This window comes from Perognathus longimembris, chromosome 10, assembly GCF_023159225.1.
Source record: "Perognathus longimembris pacificus isolate PPM17 chromosome 10, ASM2315922v1, whole genome shotgun sequence".
In the NCBI taxonomy this organism is placed as follows: Eukaryota; Metazoa; Chordata; class Mammalia; order Rodentia; family Heteromyidae; genus Perognathus; species Perognathus longimembris.
Window position 1 is genome coordinate 60,124,623 of NC_063170.1, and position 24,485 is coordinate 60,149,107.

At 41.6% G+C, this 24,485-nt stretch overlaps 1 protein-coding gene across 1 annotated transcript in view; it reads right to left on the reverse strand.

Annotated features, from left to right (window-relative positions):
* The window catches only part of Shq1 (SHQ1, H/ACA ribonucleoprotein assembly factor), an 81,371-nt gene that overhangs the window by 32,039 nt on the left and 24,847 nt on the right, over window positions 1-24,485 (reverse strand). The window contains exons 7-10 of the mRNA XM_048356164.1: window positions 20,997-21,151; window positions 18,633-18,686; window positions 16,226-16,349; window positions 2,334-2,454 (exon numbers count right to left, since the gene is read on the reverse strand). Of these exons, the coding sequence (XP_048212121.1) occupies window positions 2,334-2,454; window positions 16,226-16,349; window positions 18,633-18,686; window positions 20,997-21,151 (454 nt within the window). The remainder of the gene's footprint in view (window positions 1-2,333; window positions 2,455-16,225; window positions 16,350-18,632; window positions 18,687-20,996; window positions 21,152-24,485) is intronic.

The window sequence follows — 24,485 nt, forward strand, 5'->3', positions numbered from 1 at the left end:
TAATAGCATGTTCATTCACACTACGGTTATAAAAAAATGATATTATGAATGTTAATAAGAATTAGATGAATGAAGAAATGTGTCAATTCAAAGAAGGAGAAAAATAGCTGATTATCATTCAAGTTAAACACAAAGTAAAAAACATCACGACCTACTTAAAGAAAAGTTATGTTCAAATTGGTAAAGATGAAGCAACCACTTTTACAAAGTCATTTGAAGAGCTCCTCCTGATTTCCCTTGCCTACCCCACACCACAATTCCTTCTTCCCCAAGCCTAGCATAGTGCTAACAATTAGCTAAGAGCCTAAGAATTCTGCCTGATTTCCCACAGGGAAATTTCCTGAGAGAAAAGGGAGAACATTTAAAGGGAAAGTAACTCTGAAAATCCCTGGATGAAGTTTGGAACCTCCTTCCCTCTACTTCCATGCAATGTGATCTTCCCTGTAGAGTTAACAAGGACTGTCACAGACAAATAGGCACTCATGGAAGTGGTATCCTGGCACAGACTTCAAATTCATTACACAGCTGTCCAATCCTTACTCTTAAAAGAAAAAAAAAACCCACACATAGACTCTGTGGATTTAATTTTCCTACAAGAGAAAGTAACCACAGGAAATGGCAGCAGGGTATTTGATAAGCTCAGTTAGCAGGGGGATCAAATGAAGCGAAGACATGCCACTCTGACCTCAGGGTGAAAGATTCCATGTTCCATCTGGCAACATCTAGCTTTGCAACACAACTGCTGACACCACCTGTGGTCTCTACTGGGTGTTATCTTGAACAAACCCTAAGCATTTTCCACACAACAGGCAGAGCAAGCCTCAAGTTGGTTCCTATGTTACTCTGCAATGCCCTTAGCCATGGACCCAAATAAAGACTACAGTCTATAAAAGAACTCATTTAAAAAGCCACACAAAAGCATTTATTTGCCAATTACAGTAACAATAAAAATCTAATTCACAACTGATATTGTGCCATTATTTTCGATAGCACCAAAGGATTGGTCCAATGAAAAGCTCTTTTTGCCAGGTATAGGGGTGCATATCTGTAACACTAATACTCAGTAGGCAGAAGCAGAAGGACTGTAAGTTCAAGGATTGCCTGGCTGGGCTATATAGCAAAAGCCTGTCAAAGAAGAAGGAGGAAAAGGAGGGAAGGAGGGAGGGAGGGAAGGGGGGAGGGAGGGGAGAGGAAGGAAGCTCTATTTAAGTTTTTAATTAACAGTCTCTTTCTACTGAAATGAATCATTTATTTGACCATGTCTGATAAGAAGCAGCTATCAAACTTCGTCACTAAATAAAGATTCACTGCATTTTCAAGTTTAGTCTATATCTTACTATGTTTCCTTGATTGAGACAATGGCAAACACTTTCTGAAATTTTTACACATCAAGTGCTGGAATCCATTAGTGAGCGCTACCATGGTACTAGGCCATGAAGGTTGTATACTTTTTTACACTTTGAAATATGGACTCTGTAACAGTCAGAGGTTAGTCTAGAAATGCAGAGCTCATATTTGGATTAGATGGGATGTAGGTTCACATCCTATGATGTTTACACATGTAAATATGATTGTATATGCATACATATACATCCTTCCATAATAAGCTCAGATCATATTCAGGCACCTGGTCTTGAGATTTCATATATGAGAAAGGCAAGAGTACAGAAACAAATCCACTTCCTCTTAGTAACTTGAATTCTAGGTGGTGCCCAATCTCGTTTGATAAAATTAGCTTTTCACCATCTACTTCCTACCTATACAAATTCGCCATACTCCTATGTCAATCTAGTTATTTCCCAAGTGTCTGGCAGCTATATGAGTGTGTCTTCCATTAAAACACATTCCCCAAGCTATTTTCTTCCTTTTGGTCAGTGTTGTACCAAGTATGTAAGCATCTAGAAATTCTTTCTTTCTTTCTTTCTTTTTTTTGTCTGTTGTGAGGCTTGTGCTCTGGGCCTGGGCGCCATCCCTGAGCTCTTCAGCTCAAGGCTAGCACTCTACCACTTGAGCAATAGTACCACTCCCAGTTTTCTGGTGGTTAGTTGGAGATAAGAGTCTCAGGGACTTTCCTGCCTGGGTTAGCTTTGGTGAACTTTTTTTTTTTTTTTTTGCCAGTCCTGGGGCTTGAACTCAGAGCCTCAGCACTGTCCCTGGTTTCTTTTTGCTAAAGGCTAGCACTCTACCACCTGAGCAACAGTGCCACTTCCAGCCTTTTCTGTTTATGTGGTGCTGAGGAATTGAACCCAGTGCTTCATGCATGCTAGGCAAGCACTCTACCACTAAGCCACATTCCCAGCCCCCTAGAAATTCTTAAGTGACACAAAACTTACTTGGTTTTCTGGATCCATACGCAATAGTCTGAGATGTAAAGATCGTTCAAAATGTAAGCTGGGTCGTTTTCTTGAAAAATCTTGTGAATATCCAAGAGACACTTTAAAACTGCACTCTTGCCTGAAGAAAAATGTAAAACACCCAATCAGCCTTAAATTTTTTTTAAACTAACATATCCAGACAGTGAGATGTAATATAGTTAAAACAGCTTAGAATTTTAAACTATTTTATTTGTTTTGCTTGGATTTTTTCTTTTTTTTGGTAGGGGTAGTAGGATTTTGAACTCAAGGCCTTGCACTTGCCAAGCAAGCCCTCTACCACTTAAGCCATGCTCCCAACTCCTTTTGCTTTTGTCATTTTTTGAATAAGGTCTCACATTTATGCCCAGAGAATCCTGAGCCATAATCCTCCTATTCGTGATCCCCATGTTGCTGCTCACCACTATACTCAGCTTTTTACTGGCTGGGATGAATGCCTTATATACTTTTTGCCTGGACTGGCCTTGAACCTCCATCTTCCTGATCTCTGCTTCTCAAGTAGACATACAATTCTTATTATTTTCAAACCCCTATTTCTTTCCTTGAGGATTATGAATAATCTCTACTGTCAAGCAGCTTGTGATATCCATAAGCATGATATGAAATACACCTTAGTGTATAAACAAAAGAAAGGGAAAATTTCCAAACTAAGTGAATAAGTACATCATAATTCTAGATAGATAATGTTCTACCACTCCAAGCCTTCCAAATAACACAGGAAATTGCATTTTAATTTTGTTTATTTCTTGTTTATTTCTCACAGCAATATTTTTCATCAAGGAATTACCTGGTACGAAGATGTTTTTTTCACCCTAGGAAACTCAAACTGAAAAGGAAAAGTGTCATAAAACTACTAAGCTAAACTGACAAAAGTCACTAGAGAAAAAGTCATGAGCTATTAAAGTCTCGTTCAACCAAATTACTTCCTCGGGCTTGTTAAATGAACCTGATTTTAACTAGAGTACACAAAAGGCACCTTTCCTAACTCAAGAACCAGGCCTTAGGTGTTTCAAATGCATGGTAATATGAGGCAAAGTCCTAAGGCACAAGTAGCACCACTTCCATCCATCTGTAAAGTGCAGGTTCACTCTTATTCTTACAGCTCAAAAACACAGGAATACTGGCTAGTGATTTCACGGAGATACAGTGGGTGTTGCCTCCACTTCCTCCTCTTGGATAACATGGAAAACCATGGGCTACAGGATGCCATCTCCAGATCCCAAAACTGCTGCCACTAAAATATTAATATGAGGAGTGGTGGGTGAGAATGTTGAAAATGGTGACACTGACCAAGATGCTTTGTACTCATAAACTGCTTTGTTAAATGGCAACTCCTTTGTAAAACTACTAAAAATAGTAAAATTAAAAATTTTTTTTTCAAAAGAGCAGAACTTTGTATGTTTGGTGGTCAATCCTTAATACCTGGAAGAGACCTTTGCAGCAAGTTTTCGATTTAGGCATTTTAACAGTGAAGCCAGGTACCAATGGCTCATGCCTATAAGCCTAGCTACTCAGGAAGCTGAGATCTGAGGATCAAAGTTTGGAGCTAGCTCAAGCAGGAAAGCCAATGAGACTCTTATCTGCAATTAGCCACCAAGTGTCAGAAGTAGAGCTGTAGATCAAGTAGTAAGAGTGTTAGCCTTGAGCATAAAAGCTCAAAGACAGCTTCCAGGCCCTGAGTTCAAACACTAGAACTGACATCATAAAACAAATGAATATTTGACAGTAAACCCTTGCGACTTCTTTTACCCCAACCTTACAACAAATCCTGGCAACCCTTCCTTAGAAGTGCTCCCTGGACCTGACCGTATCTACAGCACCACTTGAGCACCCCTCACTCCCATTCCTGCATCTCAAGCCTGGATTTAATTAACCCTTCGTCCCCATCTTTAGTGCCTCCATGGCTCTCTATTGACATCTCCCAGGTCTCTACTCAACTGGTTGCTCTTTGTCTCTACCTGCTGTCAAGGCCTAGCTCAAGCCTTCAGCCTTCCAGGAAGCCCCAGGCTGACTTCCCACCCTCACGTTCCATTATTAAACCCTGCCTAGGGGAGAAAGGGAAAGGGAACTCAGCTGATCCTCCCTATAATCTTCCCTGCTCCCCTCACACAGGGGAGCTTCCTGTGTGCTTCCCTGAGCTTCCACAGTATGGATGTCCAAGGAAGGACAGCCTCATGAGGAGTCAGGACTGAATGCCAACCCCACTGGCTCTGAAGCTGTCCACTGTGCGACAACACTGCCATGTCCTCGGACCTTTCTGTCTATGCTGAAGAGCTAAGCAAGCTGTAAGTCCCTGAAAAGAGAAGTCAGAGGAATTAAAAAGTACTAACTATGTGGCTTCTTATGCAGATGTGCAGAAAGCTGATCCATTGCTAGACTGTTAGGAAATAACAATACCTACAAAACTAAGTCAGTTACATTATCTATGTTATCCAAAAACCAAAAGAGAACATCATCTCTAAGAAGTGTTTTGAACAGTTTCAATTGCCCCAGGGAAAATGATCCTGACAGCAAGCAAATGCCTGTCATTTCTCTCTTGCTTCCTCTATTTTAGGAGAAAGCAGTGCAGACCAAAGAAGTTTGTTAGCTTAGCTTTTTATAACAGACTGACTTAAAGTTTTAAAAGTCAATCATGGCTCAGAAAAAAAAAAAGTCAATCAGGGGGTCACCAGGAAAACAAATGATTTGCTTACTACTTGAATATGTTTCTCTACAGTGGGACTGACTTCCACACCTTACTAACATCAGCAGGTGGACAGAAAATGCGGGCTGAGAAGAAGGCTCAACATGGAGAAACAAGGAGCGTAAGGAGAGGAGTCTGGGAGATGTGAAACAGTAGCCAGGAGGATGACGCCTCCATGCCATCAGATAGGCTGAGCAAGAAGACTGAGACAAAAGACAAACTCCAGAAAGCTCCAGGAAGTCAGAAGTTAGGTCACACAGGCAGAGAAAGCAGGGTTGCTGGCTATGAAGGAAATTATACAGCCCTATTTAGCTGACAGGACACACTGTGGGTGCCCCTCACTAAGAGCCTCAGGCAAACCCAAACCTTCCAGCTCCTGAAAAAGAACCATGAGTAAACAAAGACTAACAATGGAGAGAATGTCAAATAACAAAAATTAAAAAGGTCAAACTAAAGAATCTCTTTAAAGGGAATAAATTATATTGATAAACATGTTATTACCCTTATTTTTAAAAGAAAGGGAGGGAGGATACCAGGGCTAGAGGCCTGGCTCAAAGTGGTAGAGCACCAGCCTAGTGACTTCAAACCCAGTACCAGTGCTATCATTCACTGTTTGTGACACTTTGTCAAAATTATCCAAAAGAAACATTACTTAAGCAAAACCAGACCTACTTCATTCCAAACCAACTCCTCAAATACTGAAAAATGAATGTCCTAATTCATAGAGATGTAGTTTTTAATAAATGAGAAGCAGTATTTAGGTGAGGTTGCTTTTTGAGTCGGTGCTGGCACTTGAACTTAGGGTCTCGTGCTTTCCCTTGACCTTTTCGCTCTAGACTGGTGCTCTACCACTTGAGATACTCCTCCACTTCCAGCATCTTGGTGGTTAATTGGAGACAAGAGTCTCACAGACTTTCCTGCCTGGGCTAACTTTGAAACATGATCCTCAGATATCAGCCTCCAGAGTAGGTAGGATTACAGGTCTGAGTCACAGGTACATGGACAGGTGAGGTATTTTTTTTTTTTTTTAAGAATTACACTACATGAAAGCAGTTTGGAAAGGGAAAGTTATGCCATGCCTAAACTATTTTCACAGAATTCACTGTGACAAATACAGTGGGCCACTAGCAGTTGGCGGTCTAGAAGCACCACATTAAAGTCACCTGCCCTGCAACACTGTTGTCCCTGGTGGTCACAGTTGTCTTTTGTTCTCCCTCCCACAGGTGGGTGTAGCACCACCTAGGCACTCACAGGCAGGTGGCTAACTAGCTTGTTGCTCTTTAAATCAAGCCCTCAACTACTCAGCTTGCAGCTAGCAACAAAAGCGGAACAGCCTTCTTCTAGATTGTAACAGCCAGTGGCCAGAAGTCCACAGCGACTCAAAGCCCTTGCATCCTTGTGGGGCTTTACCCAAATATGGGCTTGTCATACACCAGAGATACATTAAAAACACAAAAACTGTTCAGGCCCAAATCTAAGACACTTATTTCTGCTCAAAGGCACCACAGGAAATGAGCATTTCCCAGCAGTTCACTGGTCCAAAGCTGGGAAGAGAGGAAGGTAGGTTGCATAGTAACCACGGTAACTATTCTCACTTCGAAACATTCACTGTTCTCCCAGGATGTCCAACACCGCCGCCACCCCCCCCCACCAGTAGGGGCTGTCCAGCACTGTCTGGTCAAGCTAACCCTATCTATGCAAGGCTGGCGGAGAACAAGGTCTCTATCACTCATGTAGGCACTTTCACACCAGGATCCAAGCATTATGAACGACAAGAGCCATGAACATTTTACTTCCAGGAAGTGACTGTCCACTGAGGGCGCACAAAAACATGATGACAACATAAAGAAAATACAGATGACAATAGGAAGCAGGTGGGCAGTAAACAGAATTGCACATATTCTCTGGCTTTCCTTCAAAGGGAAGGTAAGCTAAAAGCAATGTGATTTCCTGCTTGGACTGATGTGGCTGCCCAGACTAATTTATCTTGAAACGAAGAAAAGCTTGAGCTCTCTGTGTGAGAATCCTTTGACTATTTGAAATCCTCCTGTTAGCAGACCAGGTTTGGCAATGATCTCTCACTGACAGACCAATGCATGGCTGGAGGAGGCACTTAAGAAATGGCTCACAACCTTGGAAGATGATTGGAGTAGGTGTTTTTGCTGGCTAAAAGCCATCAGAGGAAAAAAAAATAAACACACGTTGCTAGTTCTATACAATAAGAGCTAAATTTCTTATCAAGTGCTGGTATAGCATAACTAGGTGGCTGCGGTTTTCTATGTATCTAGCTCTGCTTTTTAAAATGTTAGCAATACAAGTCAAGAAGCAAAAAAAAAATTTTTTTAAAGGAAAAACAGTGGTTATTTTAAAGACCTGAAGGAAAGCACTGCTTCATCTATATTTATAAAGTCATCTCAAAATAAAAGCCAACAGCTACTTGGGAAAAGATCAAAAGGTAGGATTGTGGTTTGAGGCCAGTCCAGACAAAAGTGTTAGTGAGACCTTATCTCAACAAAAAAGCTAGGCATGGTGGTGTGTACTTGGCATCCAGCTACACAGAATGTGTAAGTACGATTGTAGTCCAGGTTTTCCAGGGCAAAACAAAAACCCCAAAAAGATCCTACTTGAAAAATAATGAAAGGAAAGGGCTGGTGACCTGGCTCAAGTGTTGCCTGCCTAGCAAATATGAGCTCCAAGGATGTCTGAATAGCAAGTACAAGGCTGAGTTTAAACTCTAGAACCACCAAAATAAATTTCAGAAATAAAAAGAGGCAAGCCTATAATCTCAGCTGCTCACCAGGGGAAGGAGGATTGAGAGGTCAAGGCCAATTGTTACAAATATGGTAAGACCCAATCTCAGAAGCAAGAAACAAAAACAAAAACAAAACGAAGTCCTAAAGGCATGGCTCTAATGGTATACTTGCCTAGCAAGTATAAGACCAATGTAGCCAGGTATCAGTGGCTCACGCCTGTATTCCTAATACTCATGAGGTTGAGATCTGAAGATGGCAGTTTGAAGCCCAGGCAGGAAAGTCCATGACATGCTTACCTCCAATTAACCACCAAAAATCTGGAAATGGAGCTTTGGCTCAGTTGGCAGAGTGCTAGCCTTGAACAAAAAAGCTCAGGGACAGCAGGGTCTGAGTTCCAGCTCCAGGACTGGCAAACACATATACACACACACAGCCAAAATTACAATCATCTGGAAATATGTAACTTAATAGTCACTAGATTTCTCAGATTTTGATGAGATCGTATTATCAAAAGGAGTATCTTACCAATTATTTTAGTATTAGTTTTCATAGGTAACTTGGCTATTAAAAGAATAAGACAGAAAAACTGTGTTGGTTGTGGGTATAGCTCAAGTGGTAGAGTGCCTGTCTGGCAAATTTTGAAGCAATGAATTACTATTTTTGAGTCTTAAGACAAAACAATGTGTAAATTTACAGTTTGATGTCAATTTAAGAAGCATCCTATTATTAAAATTACATACAGTATTTGTATATTCACAACCAAAATGAACACAAAGCAAATGCGTATTTTATACATGTCCTAATTCCCAGAATACATGGCCCTCAGTGCCAGTACCTACTTCAAGTTTCAATCCTACAGTACTGGTGACAGTGCCCAGTGCCAGTTCTCCCCCAAGCTGGTGGAGGGTCTCCCACAATGCCTACATTCTTCTCCATGGCAGTACACTAGCACTGTACATACCTCATACCATTACCCTTACAGTTAGGCGCTTCTTTGTTTCATAAAGGAGGAGACAGAGGGGAGGCTTAAGGATATGAAAGAGTTGGCCCAGGTCACAGCTAGGAAATGGCAGCCAGAATCTGAGAATAAATAGTTCTGCCTCCAGGTCACTGTGCACTGAGCAGTGTCAGTATATATTACCTTGTGTGGGGAACTTCTTGACAGGAAAGGGCATGAGTTTTCATCTTTCTTCCCTGGTCTAGAACAATGTCCAGCAAATTGCATGACCCTGTTTGACAAAGGCTAGTGGTTAATCTAGTCTGGAACATCCAGAATCTGCCTTTCAACACACGTAGCAGTGCTGAGGTACCATGCACTAGTTGAGGTCTGGATTTCCTGGAAGTGACTACATCTTCCCTCATTTTCTATTCCTGGAGAGACCACTATGCAGCCATGCCAACTTCCTCATTCACTGCACCATCAGGAGAGCAATAAGCAATTTAACCCAAGGGGCTGCTTTGTGTTTCTTCTGCTCTAATGATCCCTGTAAGATGAGCTGGTCTGGAAGGACAGCTGTGACAGCTGTTAACTCTGTCCTCCTCCTTAAGTCACCTGTCAAAGCAGTGACTGTTTCAGGTTAGAAATACACAGTCAAATGTTGTCAAAATGACCTAATGGTGACATGACTAATTTCACATTCTTCAGACAAGAGGAAGATGTCCAAGTTCAAGGTAGAATATTAAAAAAAAAATCCCATCTCCCTATATATAGTAAGAAAGCAAAGGCAAAGAAGCTCAAGACATGTGGAACAAAGCTCTTGAAATAGCTACAGTCTAAATCTGGACATAAAACACACACACACACACACACACACACACACACACACACACACTCAGAGCCTGGCATGGTGGCTAATGCCTATAATTCTAGCTACTTAGGAGACAAAGATCAGGAAAATCATAGTTAAAAACCAGCCCAGGCAGAAAAGTCTTCATGACTCCATTTCCAACTAACCAGAAAAAAATGCTGGACTGAAGATGTGGCTCAAGTGGTAGAATGCCAGCCATGAGCAAGAAAACTGAAGGAGAGTACAAAGCCTTGAGTTCAAGCCCTGGCAGAGACACATTAAAAAAAAATCCTAATTCTCTGGAAGTGATTTAACTTTCAAATTTGGAAAATTAGAGCTGTGCATAAAGTCAGAAAAAATAAATGTAAACTCATAATCTATGAACAAGCTGGATGCTTCAAGTAGCTCCTAAAAGTGACCACCACTAACCCAGCCTTGTCACTTTGAGTCTCACCTGGTGATGTGAAATGCATGTGAATGTGTGAGGAGGGAAGCCGGGCCCTTCTGCAAACCCGCACTGTCAAGAAAGACATCTGCTGCTGCTGGACGATGTCGTCCCACTAGGACTGACTTCTGCTTCTTAACGCTTTAATCCATAGGTCATAAATATCACTGAGATAAACAATTTCATATCTACAGCTATGTGGAAGTTTAATTCATTCTTGAAAGGTGCATGGAGATTTTAACTGAGGAAATTAAGATCTGGGATTCTGGTTCCCACTTCTAAAGGAAAGATCATTAAAAAGCTATGCATAAATAATCGTATGCAGTTCTTAGCTAATTTTTCACCAGTGCAAAACAATTAGAACTGTTCCACTGTGGAGAAGCTGGGAAGCCCAGAGTCTGTGTGCTCCTGGGGTCATTTCTTAGCCGTCTGGAGCCTTATCTGCAGCTGTTCCCACAAGTTAAACTGAGAGAAAAAAAATTTTAAGAACTGCTATGGAATTAAAGGAGCTAGCGACTTCCAGCAAGCACTTTACATGCACAAGAGGAAGGCTAACCGATCACACGGGACTAAGAGTCCTGGGACTCACTTTTCTTACTCCCACTCGATTGTCCCTTTTTTCTTTCCTCCTTGGGACCACTGTTAGTGCTCCGTGGGGACACTGCCTATCCCTGCCACCAAGGGCCAAGGCAGGAACAGGCTTCTGACGGCTCTCTGTGCCACTCACTTTACTTCTTTGATGCCACCACCCTGACCCCTACCACAGACGAACTAGGTTGCAGAAACATGTCACATGCCCAATACTAGACTCTGGTGGCTTCTCCTCGAGTAAGACCCCAGCAACAGAACTTGCCTTGTATACATGAAGCCCTCGGTTCGATTCCCCAGCACCACATATACAGAAAATGGCCAGAAGTGGCGCTGTGACTCAAGTGGCAGAGTGCTAGCCTTGAGCAAAAAGAACCCAGGGACAGTGCTCAGGCCCCGAGTCCAAGGCCCAGGACTGGCAAAAAAAAAAAAAAGACCCCAGCTTTAGCAAGGCCACACCTCAACAACCACCTATGCTTCCCCACCAAGTCTTCACACCCCAGGCCTCCAGACAAATGAGAGGATTTGCTATTTCTTGGACACAGAACTCTTATTTTCCCCTCTCTGATTTTTTTTTTTTTATGGTGCTAGGGTTTGAACATGGAACCTCCAGCTTGCTTACCTAGGTGGCTTGGCTGGTGCTCTACCACTTGAGCCAGGTTTCCAGCCTAGCTTTTTGCTGGTTACTTTGTAGATTAAGTCTTGCAGACTTTTCTGTCTGGGCTGGCTTCACACCATGATCCTCCAGCTCGCAGCCTAAGCCTCTGGTTCCTTTCTGAGTGTTTACTATTACTTTCTTAGGGATTTTTACTTTCTCCACACCTTCTTATTCCTACGCATTCTTTAAGTATCAACTACCAGAGCACATCACTCACTGGGCCTACGTGGCTGATTCTTTCTTGTCTACTCCCCCCTCCTTACTTCCTGGGTACTTGTGGGGAAGAGTGAGGCACGGTACAGGAAGTCATGATGTGTCATGACAACCCCTGTGTTTGACAAGAATGAGAAGCAGTGGGAAGGAGAAGGAGGGCTTCCAGGCCTTTAGGCTTCCAGGCGTTGGCTTCCTTAGAGTGCTGGACCCTCCACCTCCTTGGTGCCCCAGCTGTGCTTCAGAAAGCAGTCACCATGCAGCTCACAGAACCAGCAGGTCCAGGAGGGCAGGGCAAGAATTCAGTCAGAAATTCACCCTTATAGAGTTTCATCAGAAATTAGAGCTCATATAATACATGGCATACATGCCTTCCCGCCACTCCCTATGCTGGGGGTCCTGGCTCCTCCCTCTCACAGTGATCGTGTTCTGTCTACGGGAGAGGTTAATAAAGCAGTCTTTTCAGAAAAGTTGATTCTTATTGAGCGAGTTAATGACTGGTATGTAAGGGCTGTTAATGATCTGAAGTCAAACTGGCTTTTAACTGGTGATAGTAACTAGAGCCCTGAAGCTGTTTCTCCTGCCATCCATCTACTAGTCATTAGACTCCAAGTGTTTAGAGAAAGGTACAGCTCTAATAGCATTAAAAACAACACAGATAAACAAAGCCACCCATTTTCTTTCCTCTTTTTTTTTTTTTTTTCCGCTAAGGATGGAACCCAGGGCCTTCCTTACATATACTACATACTAGCCTGCCTCCTCTCTGCAAAAAGACAGAGAGCAATTCTTGGCTTTGGGGATTTCAACACAAGAAAAGTGAGATGTGAAAGTCAACTGTAGTTATATTATTGTACTAGGCTGTCAACCCAGAACATTTCCAGCAAGGCTCACCAAGGGCAGAATAGGTACCAAATATCTACGTGGTAGATATCTCCCCTTCATGGGAGAGGCTCTAAAACAGTTCAATCTACCTGCTATAGGGTACAAAAACTGGCATCTGGGCTGGAAATATGGCCTAGTGGCAAGAGTGCTTCCTCGTATACATAAAGCCCTGGGTTTGATTCCTCAGCACCACATATACAGAAAAAGCCACAAGTGGTGCTGTGGCTCAAGAGGTAGAGTGCTAGTCTTGAGCAAAAAGAAGCCAGGGACAGTGCTCAGGCCCTGAGTTCAGGCCCCAGGACTGGCAAAAACAAAACAAAACAACAACAACAACAAAATAAACCGGGTATCTGACATCTTCAGGAATCAGGAAAGAGTGGGCAGTGGTGGCTGATGGGAGAGGCTGCTTCCTACAACAGCCAAAAGTCAGTACAGTGACCTCCACATTAGAGATGTGATCCCGAGACACCTGCCTGCAACAGGCCTCCTGCTTGCTGGCTCTCCATGCTGAGAGAGGCCCAAGGTTACTTTTACAGCAAGACAACACTTTAAGTACTAAAATCGGGCTCCTAATAAGAATTCTATAGGATATAGAAGTTATACGATATATGTTAGAGGAGAAATACATGTATTCGTTCCAAAGTGGGGGAGGGGCACACAGAATGAACTCAAAGGGGAAACTGGAAGAAAAATGAGGTTGTTGTTTCCCTCCTACCCCATCCTATCCAGTTCTTCCAACATAAGCACAATGAGGAACCCCTTATAAAGTAAGATGCAGATATTAATATAGTAACACTCACTAAACAGTATAATGTATGACCGACTATTCACTATGGGACTTGTTGTGACTAGGTAGAATAAAACTTCTAAAGATACACCAGAAAAACTGTGTTCTCAGATACTTAGGAGATAGAGATAAAAAAGGTTTGAGGCCAGCCTGCAGGAAATAAATGTTAGCAAGACTGTATCTCAAAGAACAAACTGGGCATGGTGGTGCACTTCTGTAATTCTGCTACAATGGAGAGGCAGGCAGAGAACCACTGTTCCAGGCTGCCACAGGCAAAAAGCATGAGATCTTATCTGAAAAATAAAGCAAAAGTAGAAGAACATCTGCCTAGCAAGCACTAGGATCAGAGTTCAAATTCTAGTACCACCAAAAGAGAGAAATTCCTCTTTTTCTTTTATCTCTTTACTGTTATTTCCAATTGGTTAACAGCAGCTACATACCCACCCCTTGCCCCCCCCCCAAAGAAAAGAGAGAGAAAGAAAAGAAGAAAAGATGAAAAAGAAAATGGGTGGAACAAGAAGGAGGCAGTAAAGAGTCAGACCAGACAATAAAAGGGGGGAGATCCATGTACCCAAGCGGAGGGACAGTAGCTCCATGGACAAAAGCCTTTGTTAAGTATTAATACAGTACTTAGAAACTGAAAGGACCAAAGCCCAGCAAACGATCTCCGAAACAGCCATGAGACATCTGAAAAGCAAATTCCTGGTTCTTTGAACAGGCTCATCTTAGTCCATCAGCCATAAGGAAATGCTGTGTAGATTCGGAAGCATCCCTCTGCTGGTTTTGGAAGCTCATTCCACTTCAGATCAATACTTCTTTGGGGAAAAAGAGTTATTCATTACTTTCAACCATGGAAGCACTAGAGTGACCTTTATAGTAAAAATGGTGAATGTTGTGACTGCATTTTGAATTGCAAGTAGGCAAAAAGTCATTCTAGGAAACACTAAACGCTACTTCCACTTAAATTATGGAGTATCCTAATAAATGAGATTCTCTGGTAACAGGGCATGCCTGTGCTATCCACCTGTATAAATACAGGTTACAGGCCTCACTCAGAGCTTGCTCATTTCACAGCAGACAGCATGAATTCTAGACAGCCCAATATACTGCCCTAGCACTGACAACCACCACCAAACCAGTCACCAAACCCAGGGGGCACAGCCCAAGCAGGCTCAGATTTATGTTTAGTAGACACCTGCAGTGAGGACTTCAAGTTTTCTGTTCCTACTGCAATGTAGCTGAGACGATTTACTGTCAGAGAGATAATGATGAAAAGTTAAGTATCAATTTCAATTCTTATCTGCTAAAACTGTTGGAATAAATGATTGAGAGTATGAATCAAGGCAATCAAATTTATTTTTGGTTACGCAATCACAGAATGGATTACTTTTCAAATGAAAATCTAGAGAGCCAGTAATTATGCATGAGTAACAAGCATGGGTTCAGATGAGAGAAGCGCATGTGTGCAGATAGACACACAGACAGACGCATAAGCACACACGCACACATATTACATATAGGCTTTCCCTCTGACAGCCTTGATGTGATAGAATTGAAACTGCTCACCCACTGCTGAAATCCACATAATCTAGCAATGACTTAAATTAAGAAGTTAACTGTGATGTGTACGTAGTTCAAGCTCAACAACAAGTTACTTACGGTGAGTGAATTGATTTTTCAAGGAAACTTTTGCTAAAAACAAACAAAACAAACAAAAACTTGGAAGGCAAGGAGAAACAACAGCGATAAAAGCAGTTTCCCACATTTAGGTTACAGAGGTTAGATCTCAAACTGAACAGTTCTTTATTACAATAGCAATCCTTCAAAATAAAATACTGTATGCCTAAGCCAATTATATGACTATAAAGCTATCTTTCATTTAACAACTTTTTTTTTTATACAATTATTGTCTGCCAAAAGAATCCCCTTCAAGGGGCTGGGACTATGGCCTAGTGGTAAAGTGCTTGCCTCGTATACATGAAGCCCTGGGTTCAATTCCTCAGCACCACATATACAGAAAAAGAGGGAAGTGGCCCTGTGGCTCAAGTGGTAGAGTGCTAGCCTTGAGCAAAAAGAAGCCAGGGACAGTGCTCAGGCACTGAATTCAAGGACTGGCAACAAAACAAACAGAATCTCCTTCAAGTATAAGTCCCTTGCCTCCAGAGCAGGGAGACTGAAGGAGACAAAGGAGACTCTAGAAGTCCCTTGAGGTGGGGCACAAACCATTAGAGATAGCATTCTCCCTAGGAGGCTGACAAAATCTCCTAAACACAGAGGCAGGAACGTCCCTTCTTTGACTTCTTATCCACAAGATTGAGAACTGAGTCCCAGGAACGCTTTGATCTGAGGGTGCAGGAACCATGAGCCTCCCCAGGGGAAACAGGAGAATGACTAGAAAGTACAAGACAAGCCTTTTAAGTGTCCAGAATTAATGCACACAGTGGACGTGTCCCTTCAAAGGTTTCATCTTGGAAGTGATATATTTAGTCTAATGGCATGGTTATGGCACTTTGAGGTCTGTTTTAGAGCTTGAAGTTTCCACATCCTTCAAGCTGGCAAGTATTTGTCTTCTTGTGCTGAGCTGAGCAGCAATCTTCTTGAGACCTGAGAGGAGGTGTGCTTTTTGTTGTCATCCTGAGTGACAAGTGTCATCTCAGTGACAAGCGCCCTCCTGAATGGTCCCTCAGCAGAACACTTCTCACTCTCTACTGCAATCACTTATTTACTGTCTTCCTCCTGATAAAGCAATAACTCACTGGAGCAGGGTATTTATCTCTCTTATTTGAAACCCATACTTGCACTGAGTGATGTAACTGACTGCAGCACAAAGGAGCCTAGGATACCATGTGCCTTCTCTGTTGGCCTCTCACTCCTCTCAGAAAAGGGTCATGTGGTTGCACGTCTGTGCTAGTACAGGGATTTAGTACCTTGCATTTATCACTTCTCATACCTGGGTTGGATTTGGTTCTCTTCATTACCTACATAGATAGGAAACTGTATCTTACCATACTGAAAGTTTCCAATTTCCTGGCTGGCAAATTTGCAAAAATGCAATCTTACCTAGTTGCAGTATCTTTGCGGTGTCTGTGCAGGCTTTCATCACAAGCTTGAAGTGGCGGTAAAGTGGGTAGCACAGCACTCTTCTTGCAAAAGATACCAGGATCTCATGAACATTCGTCCAAGTCTGGAAAGAGTCATGGCAGGAAGTAGTATTCTCACATAATATGTGACACAAACAAAAGCATACAATGCAACAAGAAACTATCCTCAATGAACACCTATGAACTTGGATCACTAACAAGCCAAATAGAAGAGAAATAGGAATACAGTCAATGAAACTCTGTACCTATTATAGTAAACTAGCTTATTGGTCTTCATAATGTTGCATTCTATAGCAACATGTCACAAAAGCTCCTTAAAACTCACTTAAGTAGCAGGAAAGTTTTAAAGAGTTTTAAGAATTACAAATAAGAGTTAGGTGCTGGTGACTCATGCCTGTAATCCTAGCTATTCAGGAGGCTGAGATCTGAGGATCAAGCATCAAAGCTGGCCTGGGCAGGAAAGTTCATGAGACTCTTATCTCCAAGTAAACACACACACACCACCACCACCACCACCACCACCACCACCACAAAGACAAGAAAGAATCTAAAACGCATGGCACTAATGAAAACCAGACTCACATAAAGAGTGCATGCATCTCTAAAGGATGCATAAGTCATATTTTGTCCCTCAGGGCCATTTAAGATGGTTCAGATGAAGGGTAGAGACTCACTAGTGAAGTGTGTCCAACTTCCCTGCTCCTGCTTTTCTACTTTTCATTTTTGCTTTTGATATGAGTGACACATGATATTTACTTGAGCTTTTGTTTTAATTTATCCAAGAGAAAACACTGCACACTACTGATTTCTGTGAGGGGGTGTTTTATCTTGAAAGGTATCAAACAGATACCATTAGCAATTCAAAATTCACAAAATTATCTTTTAATTGCTTTTTGATCAGCAAAGTATAAAAATGGAAATCATATGTGAAACTTAAAATATAAAATTTAAATTAAGGGCACAAGATAATTTACATTATTTTAAGCCTTAATGCTTTATGAGGGATCTAATTATATATACTGAGTATTTGACAAAGAATGTTTTATATTGAAAAGGAATTATAAATGTTTTTAAAATTCTAGCAAAACCTAAATACTTAGAAGTGCTAATATGTCTGGAAATTCCAAATCACCTCAAAACAATAAAAATGTCCAGATAAATAATAAGCAAATCAAGTGTCACGAAGCTTTTTCTAGCTGTACGACAAAATTAACTGTTACAACTGCTCCTTGGTTTTACAGTGCACTATCACACACCCAGTTTCTCTACTGGATGCTGATGGTGGCACAAGGGAACCAGAGGAAGCCTGGACAGAAGAAGCGGCCTTACATAGATACAAACCATCTGAGGCCTAGCTCCAGACTAAGACTCCCCTCCATGGCCTGGAGACTCAGATGCTCTGTGTCTAACAAGAACCCACTGAGACTGCAAGTCCTGAACCACTCACTCATAGGTAACTGATAGGTTCTCATAGATCAGAGTAACCCATGAAAGCACCTTGGGTTTGCAACCATAAAAACCAGCTGTCTTATCTGGTGATGCCATTATCAACTGTTTAAGTGGATACTTCTGAAATGCTTCTACTTTCAATTACTGTTTCAGTGTGCAACAGTGTGTTCAAATCTAGTACATTTTTTTTTTTTTTTTTTGCCACTTGTGGGGCTTGGACTCATGGCCTGAGCACTGTCCCCTGGCTTCTTTTTGCTCAAGGCTAGCACTCTACCTCTTGAGTCACAGCACCACTTGCAGCTTTTTGTTTATGTAGTGCTGAGGAATCGAACCCAGTGCTTTGTGCATGCTAGGCAAGCACTCTATCGCTAAGCCACATTCCCAACCCCAAATCTAGTACATTTAAAGCTCTCATCTTCTGATATTTAAGTGAGACTGTATCTAGAAAAGACACAAAACAATTATTACTATATGGAGAGAAGTGTCAGCGCTACCAGAAAAATCACAGGACCCAGATCAGATACTTAAGCTATAAGGAACTCACTTCATTTATTGAGAGGAATGCATAAAGTAACAAGTATTAAACAGTTAGCACAAACCCTGGTGGTCCTTTACCACCTATAGTTGCTTCCCATCTTTGAGAGCCAACCCCTGCCAATTTACCAACACAATTGCAGCCCACCCTGACACATTCTATCTTCAGTGGCCCTCCAAAGTATTCTTCTGCCAGCATCCAAATCCCCTACCTGGCTTCCCCAGCACAAGTTAATGGAAAAGATGAGAATGAAACTTGCAAGATGAATCTAACACCTCTAAAACACCAAGGAATTGCTTGAACTTCACAAAATGAGTAAGGAAAACAGAAAAGTAATTTTTCAAACAACAACAATCTGAATAATTACAAGTAGAAATCATACCTCAAACCAGCATAGTGTCGGACTTAGCTTTCTGACATTCCATGCAGACTCGACCTTTGTTGTGGAGAGAAGAGAAACATCACCTTTAGAAATCATTTGAAAAACAAAACAAGGATATTTGCTTCTACTAGTATATGAGTAGGACTAACACAGGAGAACTCAGTGTCTGAGTACAGAAAAAGAATCATTTCATGCAGAGATGTTGGGAAGTTTCAGTGTATCTGGCTTCAATGGATTGTCCCAGGACACAAAAGCAAGCAAGCAGGGGCTTGAAACAAGGGAGTGCATAGTGACCTTCTCTACTAACTTGCTTGTGCTTGCTGCAGAAGGGCTGCTAACGGATCTGAGGAAGTTTTCCAAGGATAATTATGCTCATGAGTCAATAACATGAAGTACTTTTTTGTCAAAAAAATTTAATTCAGGCTGGGCAGATGGCTTAGTGGTAGAGTGCTTGCCTAGCATGCATGAAGCCCTGGGTTTGATTCCTCAGAACCACATAAACAGAAAAGGCCAGAAGTGGTGCTGTGCCTCAAGTGGTAGAGTGCTAGCCTTGAGTAAAAAAAGAAGCTCAGGGATAGTGCCCAGGCCCCGAGTTCAAGCCCCAGGACTGGCAAGAAAAAAAAAAAAGAAATTAATCTGACTATAGTGAAAACAAAAATATTTTCAGAGTATGATCTTTATACACCCATTTTCTTCATTTGTGAGTCATATGCAGCCCCAAGAGTCATCACAGCATGCTGGGTGCTGGTGGCTCACCCCTATAATCCTAGCTATCAAGTGGCTAAGATCTAAGGATCACAGTTCAAAGCCAGTCTGAGCAGAAAGGTCCATAAAACTCATTTCCAGCAGAAAGCTAGAAGGAGAGGCATGGTTCAAGTGACAGTACCAGCCAAGAATGAAAAATCCAAGCATGAGTACAAGGCAGGCCCTGAGTTCAGGTCCCAGTACCAGTTCCAACCCCTCCAAAAGGGGGAGGGGGGCTCCCACAGTAACTTTCAGAGTCATGACAACAAAAAACCCCGACATATAGAACTTTGAACTATGCCAGTGCTATAATGCTGAGTACAAAAAGTAGATTAAACAACAGTATAGGCATTAAGGATAAAGGCAGATTACACAATCTGAAAATATGCATATATACACATACCTGATAACTGTGGCTATTTCTGATCACTGATATTTAAGGAAACCTCAATTATTTTCTTCTCATGTGCATTCTCTTTTATGATAGTACGCCATGTGTGTGATTCAAAAACTGAAAAGCACATGCTCAGATCTAAACTCAACACACAGAAACTATAAATAGCTGCAGAACTACACTAATGGAAAGAGCCTTTTTAGTTAATGTATTCATTTCTGTGGTGCTGGCATTTAAACCCACAACCTTTTAACATATAAGATTTATGGCTTTATCAATATAAAATTCACAGATGAGAAAGAAGTTTGCCTCCTCATTTACTAAATCAAACATGGTTTAAGAGATATAATAAAGTCTGTATTATTCTTAAATGGTCACTCAAGAGATAATTTATAAAAGGATGTAGCTTCATATAAATAAATATGATTTACTTATTTTTATTTTGTTTTTCTGAGGGAGGTGTCATTATGTAGCCCAGTCGGGCCTCAAATCATAATCCTGCCTCAGCCTCCTGAATGTTAGAATGATGATCCTTTCAAATAACAAAAAAAAGGCATGATTCAAAGTTGTTTTGTGTTGTTTTTTTGGCCAGTCCTGGGGCTTGGACTCAGGGCCTGAACACAGTCCCTGGCTTCTTTTTGCTCAATGCCAGCACTCTACCTTTTGAGCCACAGCACCACTTCCTGCTTTTTCTGTTCATGTGGTGCTGAGGAATCCAACCTAGGGCTGCATGCATACTAGGCAAGCACTCTACCGCTAAGTCACATTCCCACACCCTGACCCAAAGTATTATTTAAAATGTGATGTACATAAAATCTTTCAGAAGTCCACATTCTTTATGAATTGAGAGATACTTGGAGGTACATGCTGAATCCTTTTGTGTGGCGTGCTATATTTTGTGTGTGCTGATGGACCACGTAGAAAAATATGAGCATGGACTTGATCCACTGCCAAGGTCAAGGTCACACGACATAGCCCTCCTCTTTAGCCTAAAAGAAATGAGAGCTCAAGAATGCCTCCTCTCTACCTTAGTGTGGGCACATGCACACACACACACGTACACACATACATGTGCATGCACATACATGCACACACATCTCTGCCTGGGACCTGGGACATCACCCCACAGGTTCTGCTTCCAACAAGAGCATTGAGGCTCAGACTCAGTTTACCCAGCACAGTGGGTAAGGTAGCACACAGGGACACATAGACACATGGACACTTACATTCCGCTCTCCTTCGGTGACACGTGTTTCATAACAATATGCCAGAAGGATATCAATTAAACCATAGTACACCTGATGCTGGGCAGTCTTGTCCAGCAGGTAAGATTTATTGGCAAATTTACGTAGCTGGTATTTCTCCTCTTCTGAAAAAGTCACTAGAAGAAAAGACATTTGAAAATTAAATGTCTCCAGGTTTTTAAAACTACTAATGTGAAGGATTTGCCAAAATCATAACTCCGAATATTGAAACTGAAGTAAATGTTATTCTACTTAACTCTGAATGTATAAACAGCTTTAAAGAGCTGGCAATAAACTAGGCATGGTGGCTCATGCCTGTAATCTCTGTTACTCAAGAAGATGGCAGTTCCAGGCCAGCCTGGGAAAAGAGGTAATGACACTCCATCTCAGCACATTTCTAAGCATGGCATGATGGCTCTTGCTTGTGTTTCCAGCTATGAGGGAGGCAAAGGTAAAAAAGGCTGAGGTCTCAGACTGCCCCAGGCAAAAGTGCAAGATCTTATCTAAAGAATAACTAAAGCAAAAAAAAGGGCTTGAATTACACTCCTGTTGGTGGTATTGCACCTATGTAGCATACATGAAGCACTGAGTGCCACCAAAAAAGGAGTGGGGAGGCATGCATCTGTCCAAACCATAGTTGCCACAAGGAGAAAATTCAAAGTGGCCATTCTCCATTTCCATACCTCCACTTTCTTTTTGTGAGACTGCTCAATACCACAATTAGTAACTTTAAAACATTACAATTAAACTAGGTGCTGGTGGCTCGCATCTTTAATTCTAGCTAATCATCAGGCTGAAATCTGAGGTCAAGGTTTGAACCAGCTAGGGCTGGAAAGTTCCTGAGACTCTTATTTCTAATTAACTACCCAAAAAGCCTAAAGGGGAGTTGTGGCTCAAGTGGCAAAGTGCTAGCCTTGAGCAGAAAACTCAGGAACAGTGCCCAGGCCCTGAGTTCAGGCCCTAAGACTGGCACAAAACAAAACTAAACCTTAAAATTATATATGTGTGTATGTGTATAATATATAGTGTATGTAATATATAGAAACAATATAATAATGTATTGTCATATATACCATGCAAATATATATTTAATAAGTTTACTTATTATTTCTCCACATTAATATAGGCTATTATATATACAGTATATATCAGATAGGTATATATGTTAAAGAGTCTCAGGGATCTTGCCTCCTGAGTAGCATGAACTACTGGTGCCTGGCTTAAAATTAAAAGGATATTTTTGGCAAATATAATAGACAAATAAGTCATATGAAATATTCAGCATCCAGTTTGAAAGTTTATACAGAAAAATAAGAACATTCCATATACTGATCAGGCACTCCCTGCCTCCCATACTGGGACTTGAACTCAGGGCTTTGCACTTGCTTGGCTAGTGCTCTACCACTTCAGTATGCTTCTAGTCTGGCTTCTTGCTGGCTAATTGGAGATAGAGCCTCTCACTTTCCTGCCAAGGCTGGCTTCAAAACTCGACTCTCCAGATCTCAGTCCCCTGAGTAGTTTGGTACAGGTTTGCGCTGCCAGAATCTAGGTTATAGTACTCAGACTTAAGAGAATAGTATTTATTATTCTTTATCCATGTATATAAAACCTTACACAAACTTACAAGTATAACCATAGCACACAAAGCAGACTTGTGGGAGGGTATAATTCTCATGAAAAATAAAGTCTTTTGCTGGTACCCTCTTTCTACCTTCCTCGTCAGGGACAACCTCCACTGTATGCATCACTCTGTGGTTTCTCTACACTCATGTGATTACACAGTTGTTCACATGGATATACCCTACTCACACAAAATTGTCTCTGGCAAGTCCCTCAAGTCACTTTGTACGGGCTAATTTTTAAAAAGTGGAATGTCCCACAATGCACCATGCTCTCTGACCACTCCCCACTAAGGAGCATCTCTTAGCTTCTACTTTTGTGCTCTGGCTAATGGCACTACAAAACATGTCCTTACCAAAGCCCTCGACTAAGGCTTTGTTCCCTTAAAAGATCCCCAGTCACAGACTTACTGGCTCACAAAAGTATATCAAGTATTTAAACAAATAATTTGCTTAAAGGGCACATCTTCCTATGTTCACCTCCTACAACTTAATAGAGCTCTTCCCATTCATTCTAGGCCTAATGAATTTAAGTGACTGCAGGAGGCAGAATTCTAAGAAAATTCCTAAGGAGTCACATCACTGTGTGGGAATAGTGCTTGCCACTGGCTCTCTGTCTCAGAGAAGCTGGCAATGGCGATGGGACAGTCGCTGCCATGACAACACCCCATTATTACCAGACTGGACCTGGGCCTTGCCCATTTTGAAGCAATTACTCTTGGTGGGGCCCCATGAAAAGGGGGACAGGATCCCATGGGTTTCTATGACCTGAGAGTAGGCCCAGCTGAGAGACAGCAATATACTAGGGCCTCAGTTTTACAGCAGCCAGGGAGAAAATTCTGTGAACACTTCTGTGAGCCTGGAGTGCAGCCAACAACAACCTATTTTTTTGTGTGTGTCAGTCCTGGGGCTTGAATTCGGGACCTATGCACTGTTCATGGGCTTTTTTTGGCTCAAGGCTGGCACTCTACCATCTACCTGAGCCATAGCTCCACTTCTGGCTTTTGGGCAGTTAATTGGAGAAAAGAGACTCACTGACTTTCCTGCCTGGGGTTACTTCAAAACTCACATCTCAGTCTCCTGAGTAGCTAGAATTATAAGCATGAACTACTGGCAACCAGCCAACAAACTCTTTTTTTTTTTTTAGGCACATTTGGTTACAACCTTCCGGAATACTGGGCAGAGGATCCAGCAGATACAGGCCCTACTGGGCATGCGTAAAATCTGTAAGCTCTCTCTCTCTCTCTCTCTCTCTCTCTCTCTCACCTCTCTCTCTCTCTCTCACACACACACACACACACACACACACACACACACACACACATACACACACACACGGGATGTGGGGTGCAGTTTGTTATAAGGCCAAGAAAATGAAAACAGATACGACCATTACTTTGGTTATGTTCCTGTTTCTGTTAAACTCTGAGCATTATTTCCTAGGTTTGATGGCAATCTGTGAATTAACAATCCAAAGGTTCTGATAATTTATTTTACTGGATGGTCTAATTTTTAAGAATTCTTCTTATCTTGTAGATATGCTTCCACGTCTACTGCTATTTACTGTCTTGGATACCTTTTGTTAGGCATTTTTAAAAAAAATATAGCCAAACAAATCCATCTCTTTCTTAACCAACTAAGAGGTGTTTCCCTAACCTGTGAATTGTAAATGAAGAAATGTTTACTCCATCTGTAAGCTATTTTTTCCATGTTTCAAGATTTCAGTTCGGCCTAGATGAAGAGTTAATTGTGCCAGAACAATTTGCTCAATAATCTCTTTCTTTTTTCCACTATATTGAACCACCATCTATGTCAAACAGATCTGTTGCTTTTCTTGCTAAAAATTATTTAG